The sequence below is a fragment of the Gavia stellata genome, chromosome 19, assembly GCF_030936135.1.
Source record: "Gavia stellata isolate bGavSte3 chromosome 19, bGavSte3.hap2, whole genome shotgun sequence".
In the NCBI taxonomy this organism is placed as follows: Eukaryota; Metazoa; Chordata; class Aves; order Gaviiformes; family Gaviidae; genus Gavia; species Gavia stellata.
In genome coordinates this window covers 15,158,286-15,174,899 of record NC_082612.1, presented here as the reverse complement: position 1 = coordinate 15,174,899, position 16,614 = coordinate 15,158,286, and the positions used below count along the sequence as shown (strand labels likewise).

The following is a 16,614-nucleotide window of genomic DNA, read 5'->3' as shown; positions in this document are numbered from 1 at the left end:
TGTTATCAGTCTGACTCCTTGCTTAAATGAAAGTCAAGACAGTGGCAAAATACTAACACAGGTGGCATTAATACAGTCCATACACTTTTTGATCAATCATACCATGATATTTCGTATTTTCATTCCCACAATACCATACCTTTGTGTTAATTTATACATACATATGTAAATATTTCAGCATGCGTGTGTATCAATGAATAGCTGCTATACTACTCTTACTAAGCTCCATTAAGCAACTGGACCATGCAGTTTACAAAACTTTGAGGAATAAAATACATAAAAATCAACAGCATGACTACCCACAAGAAGCATTTTTTCCCCTTCTTTTAAGAGGCTCTCTACCTCAAAGTGATCACAACCAGAATTTATTATTCAAATTTCAATCTGTCAGTAAGATCGCACAAAACTTTAAGGGACAGCTGGATTTATCTCCTGGGGTTCTGGTAACCTGAGGAGAAAGGAATCTAGTTTAGCTATTCATTTAGGTTTCCTCTGCAGTCACTGGAGAAATGGAGACTGTGTGAAACACAATCCGTTCTTCTTAGATATCCATCCAAACCCGATGAATCATTCCCAAAATGCCTCTCTGCCAGCCATCAAGGGAACAGACACGATTAGCTTCGACTGGACATCTGCAGTCAAGAAAAATGCCATTCACCTAACCAAGTGGTTTTTGTTCTGTTTAACAGCAGAGATACAATCTTCCATCAGTCTGAGCAGCTTATGAGAGTACTTCTCTGTCTTTAATTATATCACCTTTTTCTATTAGCTTGTTCTTAGTTTTTTTGGTGTGGGTTTTTTCATTAGAAGTACACTAATTTTGCTCTGCTTACTACTTTAAACATAGCTTTAAGATCTGTCTTACTGGTCAGAACTGGTTTCTAGGTGACTCTGAACATTAATCTGCATTTAGATTAACAGACACCCCCAAAAAAAGAAGAGCATTTTCTCATTAAGTATTTATCCGTGGCACAACCAAGGAAGTGGAACTTCCTATACTCCTTATGATGCTGACCATCAAAAAAAAAAAGTATCTTTTGCTTGCACTTTACTCGAAGGATTCATTTGGGAGTTGCTCACTTTCTAGACGTACTCTTCTAGTTCTGTGGTATTCATTCGGACCAAAGTGCCAGCAGAAGTCCCGTGTGTTTTACATGAACAAGTATGGCAAGGATTGTGATCTGTATTTCATAGGCTATAAAAATAAAGTGGGCAGTCTAGAGAAGCTGGACACTGGCAACCAATTGTAGAACCAAAATTATTACTTCCAGTTCACTAGGATATACTTTAAAATGAAAAAATTTCCAAAACTACAGAAGTAAAATATAAACATTACATTTATCTTACAAAAACATACAGGAGTATATAACCAATGCTCAAAATGCAACAACAGCACATGTACGATGCCAGTGCTTAAGGATTACCCATCATACGTAAGCAACAAATGCTATCATTTTTAAATTTAGGAGTTTTTCTGGGTCTAAGTGAATGCTGCTTCTTCTTCCTTGACCACAAGGCACTTGTGAAAACAGAAGACTTTCAAAACCATGACACATGAGGCAGCCAGGCCTGTCGTTTGCTTAGCTGATGGCAACAACTAACATTTCTCATTGTAAGAGGGCATTTCTGGTTTACTTCATGCTTTTACTTTTAAGATTACTTTTAAGTAATCTTTTGGAATCAAGTTCTTAGTCTATTGAAATAGTTTTCAAAATATGAATGGGTTGTAACCAATCTGATTTTGCAAGACCAAAAGTTTGAAGACAGTCTCAAACACAGGCCAAGAAAACAGTTTATGCCAAAATGAAGACAGGGAATTAGCCTCTGAAGTTTAACTAGTTTTCAAAAGTCAGTATTAACCACTGATCATAAGAACACCATGTACCATTTTGAAAATCTACAATGCATAGTTAATTCATGTTACCTCAAGGGAATTCAGGTTAGGACTAGAGTTCAGGGACAGACTTCACTCCTGCTTTTTTCTTTTTTTTTTTTTAAAGGATTTCAGATGCAGGATGCTTGATGACTTCTGCACCTAAAGTTACCTGAAAATTTTGGTTTTTCCCCACGCACTTCAGAACAGCTCAACAACAACAAAAAAATCAATTGGCTTAAATAGTCCATTAAAAATTATTGTTAATTGTTATGTTATTAAGATATGTATTAATGGTTTTTTACACCTCAGTTTAAAATAATGGCAAAGTTGGATATAACACAATGAAAACTCCTCACTCTATAAGTAGAGGATGACTGTGACATGAATTCAGTGTTATCGCATGTGGGCATCTGCAAATTATGCTAAGTGGCCAAACAATTCCTCACTCAATGCTAGGGCTGGACACCTCTTTCCACATATCAAGGAGAGATAACTGTGCAGCCTGCTCATCTACAAGGACTGAACATTAAGATGCACAGAGAAAAGGTGGGGTATTGAGGCGGGGGGGCCAATAAAAAGCCTGCCTCCATGCACTAAATACTTCTTTTTGACAGAGACCCAGGAAAAAAGTTTTAAAAGTGTTTAGTCTGAGGGGTAATCATCCCAAGTTTTGGATATGCTGTATTCAGTCTGGCTTGACCACTCATCCTTTTGAGCGGATTCTTTTCCCATCTGCAGGAATCGATATGACCTATTAAACAGAATACTATGAACAAAGTGGCAGCAAACCTGCTCTTGTGTGCCAGCAATCTGTGACAGAAACAGCAAGCATTGTAAAAATGGGAGTAGATAAGTAAATAAATAATAAACCAGCTCTATTTCCAGAAAATGGAAGCCAGAGTTACACAGTTTTTCTGTTAAAACTCACAGAACACCATGCAAGACGCATCTCAAACAAACAATATTTTCAGGCAAGTTAATGGCTCTGTGATTAATTTCTCACACACGTTCCAAGAATGGCTACTGTTCACTCACTGCAGCGGAATCTTTTTACTTTCAAAATCTTCTAATAGCAGGTATTCCTGCCCTTCTTCTGAGAGAAAGGGTGACCCTTGGCTGGTTCATAAACAGAGGAAAGATGAGGAAGACAGCATTTAGTATTTCAGTATACCTCTCGAATGAGCCAGAACAATAAGAGTTTTGGAAAGAGTCTTTGGCTGTATTTTCTTATTTAGGATCCAAATATGAACCTTAAAATCTCACTAAGTGCTACAGTCGAACAATGTTCTTTCTCAAGTCAACAATGATCAGAGCATAAAACTATTTTAGACAAAATACAGCATGATTATTACAGCTGCAAGTGCTGCATCCAAGATATTCTCACAACAGTACGTGGTGCATTGCATGACACTAATGAAGCATTTCAAAATTTTTTGTTAGTTCTGAAACACCACAATTGTTAAAAATTTCAAAGAGGCAGCTTGGATACTTCCTCTACGTTTCACAGTTACCTGCCTCACCTCAAAAAACCCCCAAAGCCTTGAAATAAAATTCAGTGGTTCCCACATTATGTATAAAGTAACATGGAAAATTAGAACAGAAAATGTTCCCTCTGCATATCGGCAACTTTAAAGTCTAAAGGGAAAACGCCATAGAAATAAACCATTCAAGTAACAATACCTGCCTATTTAAATTACATCTATTAAGCTTTGCATCTTACACTAAGGAAAAAAGGTTGTATGAAATACACAAATTCTTCCAAGTCTGGAAATTAATAGGAAGATGATACAGCCATAATTTTTTCTTCACCTGTAAGTATGAGGATTGGGGTAGCTCGCAGAGTGCCCTCTAATCGATCATCTTAGTAACATGCTACACAGGTACTCAAAGGTCTAATTCCACAGGAAAAGGTCTATATCCTCTATACTCCAGCAGAATACCTACTGTACCAGACATGAAACATAAGCAGCCCTTTTAGGTGGAATTGAAACTCCAGCATAACTATTACTCTGAACTTTCATTATTACAGCCTTCTTAATAAAAGGACATAGCTATTTAGTGAATTTAGTTTAATGCACTAAGCCCATATAACTTCCAAGTTAATCACAATGCCAATGTTTCACTGTTATCAAATATTCCTATAAAAACATCATTTATTTAAGCAATCTCTACGCTCCCAAAGACTTTGTTCAATTCCTGCTCAGTTCCCTTAGCATTTTATCTCCATTGGACCTTCTGCCTTCCCCAACACCCAAATACCTTCTCTCCTGTGTCACCAGTGTCTTCCTCAAGAAATTCTGCCCCCTTTTATGGTCTCTACTTAACCCACAAGTCACACAACTGTGGCAGTCAGGTCAGAAAGTCAATTATACATCCCAGCCTTGATCATTCCTAAGACCACACTTCATGTGGGGGTGTTAGAAATCCGCTCTGTGCCCATCCATTGCAGAAGCAAACGGGCACTGAGGCACACTTCTGGTGAGCCAGGGCGCTGAAATAAAAAGTTGGCATTTCTCTGCCAACCTGTTCTGGAAACGATACCAAACTTTTTGATAGCTTTTGGCAGGAACGGTGACATACCTCTGGAGCACCATCAGCTTCTAAACATGACTAAACATTGAAACCTTTAACATTGAGAAAGCAGACACCAGGTTTCCCCTTCTCTTGCAGGAGGCTTTGGGGCACGCAGTGCTGCCCGTAACCTGCACATTCCATACTCTGGGGGAACTGTAGGCTCATTCCTCCGTTTATAAGAAAGACTGTAAAGGGTGGATACTTTTCTCCCATGTACTCATCAGTAAACGGAGCAGGAAACTCCTCAGGCACAACAGAGCAGGATAAAAATGCCAAGGGAGCGGAGAGCACATGGCACAGGTAAAACTGGCAGAGCATCAAGGTGTTGATGAAGAAGGCACCGCCACTAAAAGGTATGGCCCTAAGGGAGTATGTGAAATACTCATGAAAACACTTTCAAAGGAAGCTTCCCTCAGCCTTCCATGTACTTGTCTGCAATCACAAAAACAATACGACATTTTATTTCTTTTTCTGGAAATACCCCAGAAGATTTTATTTTAAACTACTGCAGAAAAGAAGCTTGCCAGAGAGATTTATAAGGTTCTCCCACAGAATCCTCTAAGTTGGAAGGGACCTCTGGAGATTATCTGGAACAGCTCTTCCAATACCTCTAAGCAAAGCCAACTTCAAAGTCAGGTGAGGGTCCTTAGGAGCTTGTCCAGTCAAGTTTGTGGTTGGTGGGGTTTTTTGCAGGTTTTTTTGTTTGTTTGTTTGGGTTTTTTGTTTGTTTGTTTGGGTTTTTTGTTTTGCTTTTTTAAAATCTCAGAGGATGGAGATTCCACAAAGTGCCTGGGCAGCCTGCTCCAGGAATGGCCACCATGATCCATTCTGAAAAACCATAGTGATATTTCCCAGGTAGCTACCATAAGTATCATACCCTCCTATGCAGGAAGTGCTGTACATCTATTTAAGTTAGAAATAGCAGTTGGAGAAATAAAGATACATTTAATTCAGTACAAGTTCTCAATTCCTTCCTTAAAATTTCCTACTGCACACTTATCTGGAGAACTGACTGTGTGAGTACTCTTTATTCAGTAAGATATAAGGCTTATTTGAGCTTGGTTTTAAATATCTATTATTTGGAAAAAGTTAAAATTCAGAAATCAAGTGGTTTAAGTGTCCTGCATTCTTAGTTATCATAAAATAGTTATCTTTTACTCTTGCTTGAGAGTCTGAACCATGCTAGTAATAGTCAACAAATACTATTCGAGGATTGCTATATTCAGTGATGTTTTAACCTGGCAGGTGATAATAAATATCAGCATATTTTACTGAATCCCTTCCATGAAAGCTTTAACTGGCAAAACTGGAGCACCAAATACCAGAAGGGAGAAAGGCTAAATTTCTGCAGCTTTTTCTAGTCCTAGACTGGACTAAACACACCAGATTGTGGACCAGAAAGGGTACTTCTCTGCTCTGTGCCATGCATCACTCCAAGCTATAAAGAAATGCTTGAATCATTGCATTTATCTGATACTTCATATTGGCAATTACTGTCCACACTTTTGAAGAATGGAGGAATAACAGTCTAACGCTGATCAAACAACTTACTATTACTGCAAAATGTTCAAACATAGAAGGAAAAGATGCAAAAGTTACAGTCAGTTTCCCCTTGCAGATTATGTGCGTCCAAGTATTCTGTGACTCGGCAATAGAAAAAGTGCTTTTAGCACAATCATTCTTAGCCTGTAACACAAATAAGTGTTATTACAAAAAAAAGTCACTTACCTCATAGGTTCAGGTTTTTTACTTTGACAGTTTATTAGCAGTAGGTAGTCTTGAGGATCTTCTTGACCAGAGGAAGACTCCAGTGGAGGGATGTTAATAAGCTGGTAAGGAGGCGGTAGGGAAGATTCTGCTTGCATGGAAGGCGGTGAAGTGTTGATGGGCAAGGGTAACTCAGCAGATGGTTGTAAAGAACTGACCGGTGGCTTCACAGCATCTGCAAAATGTAGAAGCAAAGCATTTTACAATGAAGAAATAGTCTTACAATACTAGAAAAAGAAAATATTAACGGAGGATGAGAAGAGTCAGGGTTTTGAATTAAAAATTGTAAAATCAGTGGACGTAAGAACATCTGGATATTAACATTTGTTTCAGAGTATTTATTTTTTTTATATAAATCTTTTTAATCTCTTTATATTTTTTCAAACTGTAATCAATTTCTTAAACATGCCTTGGAAACAGAAGTTATGCTTCATTTAATAACTTATTAACGTGTTTTCTGGTCACAGAAAGAACAAAGATGCTGACAGCTGCAGTAAGACAGTTAAGAACACAAATCTGTTGTTTTAATCAAGAGCAGACAAAGGCCCATGGGTTATTACTTGGATATAGTAACATGAGTCAGCACTTGCTGACCAAGGTCACTTCAACAGTTGACATCAGTCACCAGTCAAGAACTGGCCTCTCTCAATATCTGAAAAGCAATAGGAAAAATGCTGCTTTTGCAATGGAAGTTCCCTTACAACTACTAAAATAATGCAGAGGTACAATAGGTACCATGTTCCACTAAGCCCCCTCATTACATACCCTGACTTTTTTATTTTAGTGCAATAAATGAAGTAGTTGTGGTTGTTTGTTGTTGGGTTTTGGGTTTTTTTTGAGGGGGAGAGAGGAGGTGTTGTGGTTTTGTTTTTTTTAAATAACCTTGCCTTTACAACTCTTATCCACTTCCTATTCATGTATATTCTACAGTAACTTCTTTTTTCCTTCCAAATACGTGTATCCTGACTATTAAATTATCTGGGAGACTGGAAAATATTGACACTGCCAATCATTAAACAATCATTTAATTTCTTCATTGTTTTAATGATACATTGACTAAGAACAACATAATTAAGCAAATTGTTCCTTAACTATCAAGGCTCCCTTGCACTGGCAACTCACCGTACATTCCAATTTGCACACCCCAAGAATGGACGCTGATTATTAGCATTGTTTAAATGAACATATCATTATCCAGCACAGACTGCTCCTGTTAGGCTTACAGGCCAGCTATGCACTACAAAGTAACTTCCCAGGACAGTGCTGGGAAGCAGAACCTGGATGAAGAACCAGATGAGCAGACCAGAACATAGCCCTCCCGCTTCCAGTTCTGCGTACACCAGGTACAAGTGATTTAAAGATGGAAATGGGAACAGCAGTACTTGCTTTGAACTCCCATGGCACTTACACAGGCTCAGAAATTAAATCCCACCACACCCATGTGGGTGGAAGAAGTCTAGGTGTATGAAAATTCCTCAACCTACCTGAAAAGGTAGGATAACATAAAAAAAAAGTTTTTATAAAAGGTCGTGCCTGACCTATCCATCAAACTAGTTAGCAGAACAAAGGCAAAACCAGAATGCACCGAGTGATCCTGCACACACAAAAATAAAATAGTTTCTTTACTACATGCTAGAACATTAAAATATGAATAATTTTCTATTATTTAGGAATTTCGAGAGCTTGAAGGAGCCTATCTGAGGCACCTACTGATATTTCTTCATTCCCCTAGTGTTGGGGTTCAAGAGCAAGAAGAGAAAGGTGCCTGAATGGACCTACCAGGCATGTATTTTTTGCTCCTGGAAAAGAGGCAGTGGGAGAAAGGACAAGTAGCTCTCTGTCCTGTCCCCTCCAAAACTGAGGAATGCAAGTAGATTTATGCATGAGTAAGAACGGAGAAGAAAGGTTTCCTGCCAGATACACTATCATTCTTCAGCCACACTTACAGACACTATCCTCAATGGCTTTGGTGTACCACAATCCCCACCCCTGTTCCTTGTCCCTGACTACACACAGCCGCCACATCATTAGATCTGCTTGGTCCCAGGTTCACACAAGGGGGAAAAAAAAGAAATCAAACAGGACCTCCCTGCAGCTTCCAGGGAAGATGGGTGTGTCAGTTAGACCACAGGTAGTCAGGAGAGCTCAACAAGTATATAGTAAGATGCATGCCTACGTGAGGCTGATGCATTTAAAGAAACCATGCACTAGCATTCCCAGGAAGAGTAACAAGACTCAAGGGTAACTTCCCAGGGAAAATAAATTCAAGAAGCTTGAAAGAGGACCAATGTATCCACCACGTTTGGAGAACAAAAGAGTAACTTTCTTGGGGGAGTAAGAACAAAGTGCGTGCGTGATAGAAAGAAAAAGAAGTTAAAGGCTGGCTATAACTTGTAATGGGTGAAAGGAGGGAAGGTGGTGAAGACCATTAGGCTAAATATGCTGGCTCAGATCTGTAGTCTCTGAAGCCCCCAATGCCATCTCCGATGGCGGCCTGTTGCAGACAGACGGAGCACAAGCAGCAAGGCGAGCCTGCCATACTGACCCCAGCTTCTGGGGCTCTACCGCTTCGGGGCACCCCAGGGCAGAGGCTGCATCCACAGTCTATGCTGACCAGCCTCTCTCAACCTTTTCTCTGAATTTGTCCTATCCCTTTTCAGTACGTTTATATTTTTGACCTCTACTACTATCCTGTGGCAGTGAGCTCTACACCTTATTATATGTGGCATGAAAAAACACTTATTTTAAACCTGCTGCCATGTAGTTTCACTTGATATCCTTCAGCTCCCATCTTCAGAGAAACAGTGAACAATTGCCTCCCATTCCTAATCTCCATTCTCAACTTGAGACAACTTTGTCACAGCTTTACTGAGTTGGTGCTGCTTAGTTTTTCTTGGCACAGAAGCCATTTCATTGCAGATCTGGTTTTCCTTCACCCTCACCTTTCCTAGCTCTACTAATTCCTTCCTGAGAAGGGAAACTAACTATTGCATAAAAAGCGCAAAAAAGTCTGTGACACACTTACTGATTTACAAAGACATCACAGTAATTCATTCTGTTCCTATCATAACCATTTGCCTTTTGATTGTTACTGAGTATTAAAGGTGACACTGTCCAAAAGGTTCATGATCTCTTCTCTGAGCAAGGATTTGGAGCCTGTTAATGTTAATGGATTGTTAGGGACACTTTCCTTGTGATGAGGGGCCTCAGTTATTTTGACACAGATACCACTTGATCCTACAGAGCTATTGTTAGATTTTTGGGGGGATTTTTTTTTTTCTTTTTTTACAGTGGATAGAGCACTAAACTATTAAAAAAACAGCTTTCTGACCTGATACTCATCCTCATACAGGCATTTGGTATGTGTTAAATAGCATATACTAATGCCCAATTTAAAGAGCAACTGAACTTAGTCTAAAGCACTTCACTGCTGGGCTACTTCTTATTTGCTTTACACATTCAAGTTATTTCAAATTTGACTACGAAGAAAACAGTAATGTTAATGACTTTAATATCACTGAGCAGATGAACGCTGTTTGCCTATCTATACCCTCTCAAATATTCTCTTTAGCCACATACTTCAGAAGCTGATATGAAGGAACGAGTTTCTCCCAGCAGGCTATTATGATTTCAAAGAGTACAATCATCAACTCGCTCCACTTTGGACTAGCAGATTTTTAGGGAAAGGGCCATCTGCACACCAAAGAGCATTGTAAGTCATTTGGTTTGTTCCCAGAGCTCAGACACTCGGACTGCTTTGAAATAACTGGGAGCTGGAAAAACCATCCAGAATATTTAACATGCAAATGAGTGTAACAAGAATCCTATTTTGTTTTTATAATTCCTGCATTCAGTACAGCTAGCACAAGCAGCTTTCTCAAAACAGGGCAAGAGTTTTATCTTTTCTCAGTTGGTTTGTTAAGAGCAGTTACAGGCATCATCTTTGCTAGAATTTATACTTTTTTCCTCATAACCATTTTGTATTTGCCTCACTAATAAAACAATCATAAAATTAATGAGGTGAAAAGAACATTATCTGAACAAGGATAATAAAAGGCTCCCCTCTCTTCCTTCTCAACTATATAAAGCTTCTTTATTCCACATGTTCCTCTATCTGTGCTTTATGAACAATCTACAAGATTTGAGTGTGGGAGTTTGCATTTACAGTTGGTTTTGTGTTTTTTTTAATGAGAGCAAAAATTAAATTGTTTTCTACATTATGATATATAGTCTCTTAATATTCTAATTATGTAAATACTTGAAACGTTCTCATAGCGAACAAAACACAGAAACCTCATTACAGCAAGCATTTCTTTAAATGTCAAAACTGCAATCAAAGTAAGAAAATACATTCTTTGCAGATCATAGGTAGAAAGACTAAAATAGAAAAGGGATTTTCCCATTGTAACAGTGAATCAGCACAGATACGCAATCACATGATTCTGCTATTCTTCTGAGATGTTTCATTCTCCCTATTTACTATGATGCAGATGTTATCATTAAAACGACCAATGGCCAACAAAATATTAGAGTAATAACCTCGAACAAAAAGTTACAGATACAACAGTGGGAGTCATAATAAAGCATAACTTGACTTTAATCCTTAAAAAGGACTTTTCTTTTTTTTAAATTAAGTCTGTTAAGTCATTATCTGTGCTACTTAATGTAATGAGATACATCCTAAAATACACTGCTGGAGTTGACTCTAGTGTCAGCTCCTGCATGGTCTCAAGCAAAAGATCCTGGAATCAAAGGGCCACATGTGTGCATGTGCACGCACAGAACGCAAGCATGTGTACGCTGACGGGCACAGACGAACAAGCGCTTGCTCTGTTCGCATACTTAACTCAATAGATGTGAGCCAGACCCAGCCCAGAAGACACATGGACATGTTAGTCTGGGTTTGGTTTTCAGCATAAGTGAACAGCTTACAATCAATATGAAATCTATGCGGTGAGCCTCAATTCTGAACCTCTCTGCTATACCCAGAGAAAATCCTTTTAAATACTTCAACAAAAAGTTCCTGTGCATTTCCTAAGTTTGTTTTATTAGTTTAATATAATCTCAAAGTATCTCTCCTTTTCTGAAGATAAACAAAATACCCTATTTAAAGAACACTAAAGAAGAATTCAGCAGTTGCTCATTGTACATTATGCTCAGGACAACTCCACCTCCCGCATCTGAACCAGAAACATGACTGACTGTTCCAAGTTCCTATCACACACTGAAGTTGCCAGCTTTCAGAGCTGATATTTAAAATTTAGTACTTACTATCTGCAGTTCATACATAATTTTAAGCTGCACTTTTGGTTACCCATTTAAAATCTGAAAACACCAAGAGCATTTCCACTCAGAATTTCTTCCCCCTCTCCACCTGCAATTTTCTTTTGAAGACTATTCATTCAAAAGGAAGAAAAAAAGAAACATCTGTAGCCTGTTCTCTCCATCTTCAGATGGTACACAGGCTGGGTGACGCATGAAAAAATAATTAAGGAGTCCTGTTATAGACTTACTTCTGTAGGTGCTTGTGAAGAGAAACAGTGCAGCCCACCACATGAAAACGTTTGGGGTTTTTTCTTCCCTAAAAAGGCGCAGGGCTCTCCCCGGCAGAGCAGGCTGCTCTAGCCCCACGGTGAGCTTACCCAGCTGGGGCTGCAGCACGCTGTCTGGAACCACAGGCACCTCTGCACTTCAGAGAGGTTTTCAGGGCTCACGGCACCTCATAACTTGAGAACTGGCAATATGCAGAACAGTTTTCCAATCCACCCTCCTGCAATCCCCTTCTTCTAGCAACTCATCAGGTGATGTTAATGCCACAAAAGGTGTCCAGCAGGAACTAAGGAAAATTAAGTTAAATACCTAGGCATATTAGATTCAGTTTATTTTTCCTCAAGGAAGAGCAGAATCACCTTCCATGAATTTTTGTCACATGCAGCTGGCAGCTTAAGGTAATTACCCCAAACACTCAAGATGAAGATTCTGACCGCACTCCTGACAGCAAATTATATCTTTAATATATGTATTTTTTCCTCACATACTTATAAGGGAAGACCTACTGTTGCAGATCTTGTGCTCTATTCATCATTGTCTCACTTAGCCACCCATCCTTTAACTACATCGTCTGAAGTCAAAGACATCTTAGTCTTCTCTGCTGTCCTCTCCTCTGGATAACGGGCAACAATTTTCTCACCTTTGCCTCCCTTTACTCAGCTCTTCAGCCACCAGCTACCACCTCTACTAAACCTGCTATGCCAAGTCTCAGGTCCTTCTCTGGTCCTGCCTCTTCAGGTTTTATTATTCCTCTGCAATTTTGCCAGATGAAATCTTGCAACTCTGACAGCCTCCTTCACAGTCTATCCTCACCTTTCCCTCAGCAATTCCACCGTCAAAAAATAAAATCATGTTTGTACATGTCAGTGGCCATTGCTCCCACCTTTACTTCCTCAAAGCAACCAATCCAAAAAGTCTCCACAAAAAGAGGTGTCCTTGTGCCACTATTACCTCTAAACCTACTGCCCCACTTCTAAGACAACAGGCCCACAATCCTTATCCAGAGGATCTCTCTCCTAATGCTTAACTTGGTCCTTTCATGTTATTCTTTACTGCACTCCAGGTCATCAGTCACTCATCCTCCTGGCAGGTCATCTTTGACCTGACTTTCTTTCTAGTTAATCATATCCAAGAGATAAAAAAAAAATCTCAATTAGTCATAAAGTACATCATCTCTATGGTGCAACTTTGTTGCAAAGACTTTTTTTTAAAAAGCTTCTTACTCTGTCATTGCACTTCTCTCTGCCCTCCTCCAGAGCCTCCCTTCCTTCCCCTAAAAGCTCATGCTATTTCTCCTCACTTTTGAGCCCTTTCATGACCAAGATCTCTAATATTCATCATATGTTATTGAGATGGTGATTTTGATTTGCCAAGTGTGCCAGCCTCTATCATCCACTTGTTAAAGCTGTCAAAGGAGAAACATTTTTTATTTCTTACAGGCAGACCCTTCATGCAGGAAGGGCACCCTAAACACCTCTAATGTCCACCATTTATTTATCAAAGACCCCCTGAAAACGTCTTCTCAAAAATCCCAGAGTTCAACAACAGTCCAACACCCGAAGCACTAAGACCACTCATCTGTCACAATGGTCGTAAACCACCTTATTTGCTTTCACTTCTTCCCATGCCTCTGCTCCTATGTTGATGTCTCTTACTGCAGATAGTAAGTTCTTAGTAGCAGAGCCTGTTTTCTGTCCCACACTTGTGTTACAGGCAGCACAGGGTATCCACATCTGATATGGAGATCTCCAACAGAGCGTAGCAGCCACGATGCCTGACCAGGCAGCATTAGAGAGAATACAAGGAGTCGGGATCAGAAGGTGGAGTTATGTTCATCCTGCCAGTCATTGATACTGCACCCAAGCTATGATCAACCTGCAGTGCATGCATTATCAGAACATGATTAAAAAATAGAAATGGTTGTCTGAAAACGATTTTACTGTTCAAAATGCAGAAGGCCTGAGAGGCGTATAGCAGATAGCAGCTGCCTGAATAGAAATACTTCAAGCTTTGAAAGCGTTGTGTGTGAAGCAAGCTGTAGCTCTTTCAAAGTACAGTCCTTATGATGACAGAAACCTTCTTTACCACATGTAATTATTTGTGTAAATGTAATGGTAGATTTCAGCATCTTGTTCTGCCCTTTTCTTTTTTTCTTCTGCTTTACTTTGTTATTTCTTCTGGTTTACTTTGTTATTGCTATCTTTATTCAAATGAATACATGCAAGTAACATGTTTGCATACAGTAAGATTATTTCCTCCTTCCCCTGCTCTGCCAAGCACGCAATTCACTAAATTACAGAAACATGGAGCTGGATCACATATAAAACATTCATCACACATGTCTATGGAATTCTAGGGAAGGGCTTTCACAGCCTGTGCTTAAATATCCTTAGAAGGTTTTTCTTTATTGTTACATCGCTCACTGAAAGAGAAACAAATTACTTTCCTCTTCAGATAAAAGTGATCCATGTCCTGCTTATCACAGCTTTTTATACTTTGAAAGTCAGCTCTTCCCTCAGTATTTTCTTCCCGGGAAAAAACAAATCCTTCAACTTCTCTCCTCATCAACGACTTTTAAAAATCCTTTTCCTCTATTTCTACCGTTGTTTAAACATTTATCCTCATCCTTCTGGAAACTCAGGCCACAGTATTTTGGCTGAGGTCTCCACAGCACCAGGCAGAGGAGAATAGGAATTTCCCATGTCCATTTAGTCTCTCCATCCCAGAACAACTCTCACTAGAGTTCAAAGCGCACAAACCACTGGCAACACATTTTTGCTTATAGTTACATTTTACCCTCTAAATGACCTATTATATTATGACCTTACAGAGAAAATATGAATGTTAAAAGTGCAGTATGAAACTCAGTGGTAGACCTAAAAGCCATGCTCATATGTAGCTCCCCCCACCTTTGGGCATGCATTTAAGAAAAATGCTACAAAACCAAACATTTTACAGCTTCCATTTGAAAACCAGAAGCATTAGCTGAAAAGAACATAGAAAATACCCAGAAATTTCTTTACAAAAGTAGAATTATTTAGCTTACTAAAAAAAAGAAACTTTTTCATGTTTCTTTCTCCCTCATTCCTCCCAACACCAAAACAACAACTCCATATTAATCTTCTAATAGCACTAACCACCACCACCTCATGTGTTTTTTTCTTTGTAAATCCAAGGAGGCAATTGGACTGGGCTTCCAAACCAACAGCAGCAGGAGCAATAGGCCAGTGGTGCCCCCAGTCCTTGATTAAGCAAAGGATGCCAATGACAGTCCTCTCTCATAACAAGACCCTTAGCCAGTCTGGCAAGGGACGTTTTGTTCAGCTTCAAAGAAAACTATCTTCTGTTTCCATAGGCTAAAGGGAAGGTTGGTTATGCCCCATACAATCTCTTTTTGTTTAGTTCCATACTAAAACAATAGTGCTTTTTTATTGTCTGCAGTGAACTTCACCTATTCTTTAACTTCTCAAAACAAACTCTAGGTTAACAGATTTTACAAAGTATGTTTATGACTTGCTCTTCCATTAGTAGGAAGATTTATCTTGTAAAAGTAAGAACTTGGCAATAAACAGACACTCAGCAACTGACTTTACCATTTTCCTTTTTTAATTCTTCCTCAACACATTACAAGACATTACTAAACCCATAAACCAGACAGTACTGTCAGTTCTCAGTTACGTAAAGTAAAGGTGTTGGGATAATTCAGACAAAGCTAAAATGCCAAAGATGAAACATGCAATTAGGAGTATAACGGGGATAAGTTACTGATACAATTGACTGAAGCAAAAACCAGTTTTGGTCCAAACAGCCAGTGAGGACTTAGTTAGTTCTCTCCACATTCATAGCATGTTTCATCTTCAGTTCAACAGAAGACGTAACATCCACAGAAAATTAAGGATTAGCAACACACCAGCTCTCAGCAAGGAAAGGCCTCGTGGCTTTGAGGGGACCCTACCTCTCCGTTCCAGGCAATGGACACGTGCTCCTTTGCGCTCTCACATACACAAGAGCTGCCAGGTAAACGCATTTCCTCCTTACTTCCCAGATTCCTCGTTTGTCTCCAGAACCAATGATTTCCGAGCGCCTCCTGCCCACGGCTGCACTGCTGCACTACTGTATTATCCACTGAAAAGCAACCACCTGCCTACCTCTCTCCTGTATGTAATGGATGCCTGGCAGACTGAATACTGAATCACATGGCAATCGCTCTTAGAAACATGCTGTGGGTGGTCTCGGTTATGTTCAGGATGTCATGAAAACATGCTGGAACTGTCAAAACAAGTACCCTTCACTGAATTTGCTATTAAGAGCGGTAATTCATAGACGAAATTTTCGTGACAAAGTTTTAGTTCAAAACTGCAATAAGGAGGAAAAAAAAAGGCCCCTCTTCAGAAAGCAACACTATTTTACAGTCATTTTTGAAGATTTGGCTGGAGTAGATGAGATGCAAGCCCTTTTTTCCTTACCTCTTTCAATCCACAATCCTACAAAAAACCAGGGATTTAATTCTAGCCCCTTCAGTCAGGCATGCTTTATTTATAACCCTCTTACTGCTCCTACTTAATCTTTTCTTGGGACTGTGCACAGAGCTACAGCAAGTCATGCAACTCACTAATCTTCACAAAGAATGCAGGAATAGTAAGTAAATAAATAAGGATGGATTCAGGACAAGCAATGGCCACAAGGTATTTGTCGGAATTAAACACACCATCCTGTTTCCTACAAGCTGCTTTCACACAATGTCTATTTTGGTAGGATTAGAGCTAGATAGTAGAGAACTACAAGTTATTTTTTGTTTGTTTCGGCTGGTGAGGGGCAAATTTTTTTTTTTTTCAAGTTGCAAAGCA

At 39.3% G+C, this 16,614-nt stretch overlaps 1 protein-coding gene across 3 annotated transcripts in view; it reads right to left on the bottom strand.

The window, feature by feature from the left end:
* The window catches only part of GAB1 (GRB2 associated binding protein 1), a 100,682-nt gene that overhangs the window by 25,285 nt on the left and 58,783 nt on the right, over positions 1 to 16,614 (bottom strand). For 2 of the 3 annotated variants that reach the window (XM_059826902.1, XM_059826903.1), the window contains exon 3: positions 6,179 to 6,392. In XM_059826902.1, coding sequence (XP_059682885.1) covers positions 6,179 to 6,392 — 214 coding nt within the window. Of the gene's footprint in view, positions 1 to 2,911; positions 2,993 to 6,178; positions 6,393 to 16,614 lie in introns of all 3 variants that reach the window. The other variant, XM_059826901.1, reaches the window with a different exon arrangement.